This window comes from Chaetura pelagica, unplaced genomic scaffold, assembly GCF_000747805.2.
Source record: "Chaetura pelagica isolate M959 unplaced genomic scaffold, ChaPel_1.0 scaffold812, whole genome shotgun sequence".
NCBI lineage: Eukaryota > Metazoa > Chordata > Aves > Apodiformes > Apodidae > Chaetura > Chaetura pelagica.
In genome coordinates this window covers 8,742-15,902 of record NW_009952451.1, presented here as the reverse complement: position 1 = coordinate 15,902, position 7,161 = coordinate 8,742, and the positions used below count along the sequence as shown (strand labels likewise).

The 7,161-nt window shown below is 35.7% G+C and overlaps 1 gene segment (V, D, J or C); it reads left to right on the top strand.

Annotated features, from left to right (window-relative positions):
* The first annotated feature begins 5,875 nt into the window (after positions 1 to 5,875).
* Positions 5,876 to 7,161, top strand: part of LOC104398448 — a 6,684-nt gene continuing 5,398 nt past the window's right edge. Inside the window, 2 exon segments of the C gene segment in view lie at positions 5,876 to 5,966; positions 6,788 to 6,836. Coding sequence covers positions 5,876 to 5,966; positions 6,788 to 6,836 — 140 coding nt within the window.

The window sequence follows — 7,161 nt, the reverse complement described above, 5'->3', positions numbered from 1 at the left end:
AGGGCCAAAAATGTTGATTTGAGGGCCAAAATGTCGATTTTAAGGCCAAAAATGTCGATTTTAGGGTAAAAATATTGATTTTAGAGCCAAAAATGTCTATTTTGAGGCCAAAAAAAGTCTATTTTAGGGTAAAAATGTTGATTTGAGGTCAAAAAATGTCAGTTTTAGGGCAAAAATGTTGATTTTACCATCAAAAATGTGTATTTTGAGGCAAAAAATGTCAATTTTAGGATGAAAATGTTGATTTTGGGGCCAAAAATATCAATTTTAGGGTAAAAATGTCAATTTTAGGGTAAAAAATATTGTTTTTAAGGCCAAAAATGACTATTTGGAGGCCAAAATTATTAATTTTAGGGCATAAATGTTGATTTGAGGGCAAAAAATGTCAATTTTGGGGTAAAAATGTTGATTTTAGGGCCAAAAATATTGATTTTATGCCCAAAATGTTGATTTTAGGGTAAAAATATTGATTTTAGAGCCTAAAATGTCTATTTTGAGGCAAAAAAATATCAATTTTAGGATGAAAATGTTGATTTGGGGGCCAAAAATATCAATTTTAGGGTAAAAATGTCAATTTTAGAATAAAAAATATCAATTTTAGGGCAAAAATATTGATTTTAAGGCCAAAAATGACTATTTGGATGGCAAAATTATCGATTTTAGGGCATAAATGTTGATTTGAGGGCCAAAAATGTCCATTTTAGGGTTAAAATGTTGATTTTTAGGTTAAAAAAATGTCGATTTTAGGGTAAAAAATGTCTATTTTGAGGGAAAAATCTTGATTTTAGGGCCAAAAATATTGATATTATGCCCAAAATGTTGATTTTAGGGTAAAAAAGGTGGATTTTGTGAGGGGGGTTTTGAGGCTGGGGTCAAAAATGGGTCAAAAAGTTGATTTTGGGGTGTCTTTTGGGGGGGGAAATGATGAAATTTGGTGTTTGCCTTGGTCAAAACCCCCTAAAAATGGGTTAAAATCCCTCAAAAAGGGGATTTATTATTTTTTAATCAGATATTTATTAATTCAAACTGAGTTAATGATCATTTCCCCCCCTCAATGTATCCATTTCATCATTAATAGCCATTAATTATTAAGCAGGGACTTGAGGAAAAGGATTTTTTGGTGCATTTTTATGAGTTTAATTGATTTTTTTCTCCCAATTTAACCAAGAATTGGACAAAATCCCCCCATTAATTAGTATTTTGTAATTAATAATTGATAATTACTGCAGGGGGTGAAGCTAAAAGGGGTCATTTTGGGTTGAAAAACTGGGTTTTCAAGGCAGAGTTGAGGGGAAATGAGAGATATTAATATTATTAATGCTAATATTCCTATTAATTGGCATTTATTAACATTAATAGGCATTAATTTTTAATTAAATGATTATTTTAATATGTCATCGAGTATATTCCTGTCTTTGAATTATAAACCCACTTATTTCCCATCAATTAATATTAATATAATTAATTAATAATATCAATAGGCAGAAATAAATCTTGAAAACCCCATAAAATAGACAAAATAGCCTCAATTAATTAATCAATAATTAAAAATGAACCTCTCATACATCAACAAGAGGCCAAAGGTGTAAAAATAACCCCTCAATTAATTAAATCTGGAGATGAAGTTGATTAAGTAGAGCTATTAATTGAGTAAAAGGGCCAAAATAAAGAGATAAAAGGCAAAATAGATCAATTAATCAATTAATATATTAAAAGATTAATGGAAGAGGGATTAAAATGGGAAAAATAATGATATAAATTGAAGAGATATTAAAAATAAGACCTAATTATCTAATTAAGGAAAGAATTCGGTATTAATTAATGTATTACTTAGTGTATTGATTGATCTATTAATTCTTCTATTAATTCCTCTATTAATTTCTCTATCAATGCCTCTGTGCTAAATTAATTGCTAAATTAATTCCTACAGTAATCAATATATCAAATACATTTATTAATTTCCTTATGAATCTATTAATTGCTATTTTAATCCCTAAGTTATTTATTAATTAATAGCTTACATTAATGAATTAATTCCTCTATTAATCCCTCTACTATTTCCCCTATTAATCCCTGTATCAATCAATGGATTTAATTGATGTATTAATATCTCAATTATTTTCTCTATTAATCCCGACATTAATTAAGATAACATTGATAAATTGTTATAGTATTAATCTATTAATTGATCTATTAATCCCAATTTTAATCATCAGATCATCAATACTTAATAATACCAATTATATATTAAATTTAATATCCCACACACCTATTAATTAATTAACCGTTATCAAGCTCTAATAGTATCAATTAAATATTATTAAATTAAATCCCACCTCTCTTATAATGTATTAATTAATTAACCATTATCAGGATTTAATAAGATCAACTAAATATTAATTAATTGCATCTTGCATCCTAAATAATTAGAAATTAATTAACCGTTATCAGGACTTAATTAAACGTTATTAAATAGTATTAAATGATGAATTAATTACATGTTATCAGGTTTAAATAATCTTAATGTTATTAAACTATATCACTAATTAATTAAACGTTATTAAGGTTTAATAACATTAATTATCAATCAAATGTCCTCAAGCAATTAGTGAATTAAATCTGATCCATGTTTAATAATATTAATAACTCCATCATTATTCCCACTATCTAATCGCTAATATTTCGCTATTAATTAATTAATTCATCAATTAATCAAACCCCGAGACCCTCAAATATTCAATTATTTGATAAAACGACCCAAAAAAATCCAATTTGGGGCCTTTTTTCCCCCCTCAAACCTCCAAGAAACCATGAAAATAGCAAAAATAAGAATTAATAATTACTAATAAAGGGGTTTGAGGGCTTCAAAATGGCGCCCGGTGCAGGTGGGAGGTTGTTTTTCAACCCAAAATTGCCCAAAATAACCTGGTTTTGGTTTCAAAACCACCAAAAAACGAGAAGTGGGTTTTTTTGGGGCCGTTTTTGCCCCGTTTCCTCTTTCTACTTAATAAACAACTATTAATAATTAGATAGAATTGACGGGGCTTGAAAACTTGCAGGTGTTTTTTTGGGGAAAAAAAGGCTTTTTCAGGGGAAGGAGCAATTTTTGGGGTGAATTCAGGAGGTTTGGGGTGAATTCCTGAGAAGGAATAGGCAGAATATTAATTATTAGTCGCTAATAAATGACTAGGTGTTAATTGGGAGTCGTTTTGAGGACCTGAGTTTATTATTAATTGGTATTTGGGGGAATTAATTGTAGGAAATATTAATTTGTATCAATTTGGGGGAGTTTGAGGGTTGAATTAATAGATGTATTAGATTTATTTGGATTAATAACTGGATTGTAGGGGGTTTATTTGTGTGATTAATAGATTAAATTGATTGGTTAATAGATGTAATAGATTGATTAATAGATTTAATTGATTGGTTAATAGATGTAATAGATTGATAGATTTAATGGGCCTATTAATAGATTTAATGGGTTTATTAATTATTTAATTGATTTATTAATGATCTAATTGATTTATTAATAGATTTAATTGATTGATTAATAGATTTAATGGGTTTATTAATTATTTGATAGATTTAATAGTAATGTTAATAGATTTTATAGGTTGAATTAATTGAATTAATAGATTTCATGCATTTAATTAATTGATTAATAGACTTAATAGACCTAATAGATTTAATTAATTGAATTAATAGAGTTAATGGATTGATTAAATAGACTTATTAGTGTAATTAATCGGTTTAATAGGCTTGATAATTTATTTAATACACTTAATAGAATTAATTAATCAGCTTAACAAACTTAATATAATTAATTAATCAGGTTAATAGACTTAATAGAATACACTTAATATAATTACTTAATCGGTTTAATAGATTTGATAATTTATTTGATACACTTAATAGGTTTAATTAATTGAATTAATAGACTTAATAGATTGAATTAATAGACCTAATAGATTGAATCGCTTCAATTAATCATTGATTTATTAGGACTTAATGGATTTAATTAATCGAATTAATCGAATTAATAGATCGATTATTAGGCTTAATAGATTGAATTAATAGCGGACTTAATAGGATTAATTAATCGATTTATTAGATTGAATTGATGGACTTAATAGATTTAATAGACCAGTTAGGGGGCAGCCCATACTGGTCCATACTGGTCTGCACTGCTCTGTACTGGTCCGTATTGGTCCATACTGGTCCGTACTGGTCTGTACTGGTTTATACTGGTACCGGTCCAGCAGACCCAGCTATGGGGCAGCTGTGAGGTGCTGTACTAGTCTGTACTGGTCCGTACTGGTCTGTACTGGTTTATACTGGTACTGGTTCTGTAGGAGTAGCTATGGGGCAGCTGTGAGGTGCTGTACTAGTCTGTACTGGTCCGTACTGGTCTGTACTGGTTTATACTGGTACCGGTCCAGCAGACACAGCTATGGGGCTGCTGTAGGGGGAGGTACTGGTCCATACTGGTCTGTACTGGTTTATACTGGTACCGGTCCAGCAGACACAGCTATGGGGCTGCTGTAGGGGGAGGTACTGGTCCATACTGGTCTGTACTGGTTTACACTGGTACTGGTCCAGCAGACCCAGCTATGGGGCGGCTGTGGAGGGAGGTACTGGTCCATACTGGTCTATACTGGTTTATACTGGTACTGGTGCTGTAGGAGTAGGTATGGGGCAGCTGGGGGGTGCTGTACCGGGCCATACTGGTCTGTACTGGTTTATACTGGTTCTGTAGGAGTAGCTATGGGGAAGCTATAGGGTGGTGTGGGGTTCTGTACTGGTCCATACTGGTATGTACTGGTCTGTACTGGTTTATACTGGTACTGGTTCTGTAGGAGTAGGTATGGGGTAGCTGTGGGGTGCTGTACTGGTCCATACTGGTCTGTACTGGTCCTGCAGATGCAGCTATAGGGCAGCTGTGGGTACCGGTACGGTCCCAGTATGGGGCAGCTCATACTGGTCCTGTACTGGTCCTGTACTGGTCCTGTAGGTGTAGCTGTGGGGTGCTGTACTGGTCCGTACTGGTCCATACTGGCTTATACTGGGATTGGCTCCATAGAAGCAGCTATGGGGCAGCTGTGGGTACTGGTACAGTCCCAGTATGGGGCAGCTCATACTGGTCCTGTACTGGTCCTGCAGATGCAGCTATGGGGAGCTGGTATTGGTTTATACTGGTCTATACTGGTTTATGCTGGTCCTGGTCCTGAAGGAGTGGATATGGGGCAGCTGTGGGGTGCTGTACTGGTTTATACTGGTCTGTACTGGTAGTGGTCCCACAGAAGTGGTTACGGGACAGCTGTGGGGTGCTGTACTGGTCCATACTGGTCTGTACTGGTCCGTACTGGTTCTGCAGACACAGCTATGGGGCAGCTGTGGGTGCCGGTACAGTCCCAGTATGGGGCAGCTCATACTGGTCCTGTACTGGTCCTGTAGGTGTAGCTATGGGTCAGCTGTGGGGTGTTGTACTGGTCTGTACTGGTTTATACTGGGATTGGTTCCACAGAAGCAGCTATAGGGCATCTGTGGGTGCTGGTACGGTCCCAGTATGGGGCAGCTCGTACTGGTCCTGTACTGGCATTACTGGTTTATACTGGTCTTTGCTCAGCCACTGGTGGGTTAGGCCTCAAAATGGCGGGTTAGGCCTCAAAATGGCGGATTTGGGTAAAAAATGGCGGATTAGGCCCCAAAATTCGGAGATTTGGGCCTCAAAAAGGTGGATTTGGGCCCAAAAATTGAGGGATGTGGGCCCTAAAATGGCGGATTTTGTGCTTAAAATGGCGGATTTGGAACCAAAATGGCGGGTTAGGCCTCAAAATGGCGGATTTGGAACCAAAATGGCGGATTTGAGCCTAAAATGACGGGTTTGGGTCCAAAAATCATTGGTTTGGGCCCCAAAATGGTTGGATTAGGCTCCAAAATTGGGGGATTTGGGCCCAAAATGGAGGGTTAGGCCTCAAAATGGCGGATTCGGGCATAAAATGGCGGATTTGGTGCCTAAAATGGCGGATTTGGGCCTAAAATGGCGGATTTGGTGCCTAAAATGGCGGATTTGGTGCCTAAAATGGTGGATTTGGGCCCAAAAATGTCGGTTTATGCCAAAAAAGAGTCACTTTAGGCCCCAAAAATGTCCATTTTCTGCCCTAAAAGTGTCAATTTTCACCCCAAAAGCCTCAATTTCCCCAAAAAAAATTTGCCTGTTGATTCTTCCCCCCAAAACCATCAATTTTTACCTCACAAAAACATCAATTTCCCAAAAATTTGCCTGTTGATTCTTCCCCCCAAAACCATCAATTTTTACCTCACAAAAACATCAATTTCCCCAAAAAAGCATCAATTCCCCTCAAAAATCCCCCCTTTTTTTCCCTCCGATAGACAGAAAAACCCTCAAAAATCACCAATTTCCCCCCAAAAAAACCTCTTTTTTTTCCCCAAAACCCCTCAATCCCCCCAAAAAAATTCAACTCTATTTTTTCCCCAAAAACCATCAATTTTTACCTCACAAAAACATCAATTTCCCCAAAAAACCATCAATTCCCCTCAAAAATCCCCCCTTTTTTTCCTTCCGAAAGAGCCAAAAACCCTCCAAAAATCACCATTTTTTTTCCCAAAACCCTCTTTTTTTTCCCCCAAAACCCCTCAATCCCCCCCAAAAATTTACCTGTTGATTCTTCCCCCCAAAACCATCAATTTTTACCTCACAAAAACATCAATTTCCCCAAAAAAACATCAATTCCCCTCAAAAATCCCCCTTTTTTCCTTCCGCAAGAGCCAAAAACCCTCCAAAAATCACCAATTTCCCCCCCAAAAAAACCTCTTTTTTTTCCCCAAAACCCCTCAATCCCCTCCAAAAAATTCAACTCTTTATTTTTTCCCCAAAAACCATCAATTTTTACCTCACAAAAACATCAATTTCCCCAAAAAACCATCAATTCCCCTCAAAAATCCCCCCTTTTTTTCCTTCCGAAAGAGCCAAAAACCCTCCAAAAATCACCATTTTTTTTCCCAAAACCCTCTTTTTTTTCCCCCAAAACCCCTCAATCCCCCTCACCTTCCTCCACGAATCCGGATCCAACAACCCCCTAGGAATCGTGTCAAACTGTGACAAAATTCCATTCCACCCCTACTTCTCCACAAAAGACC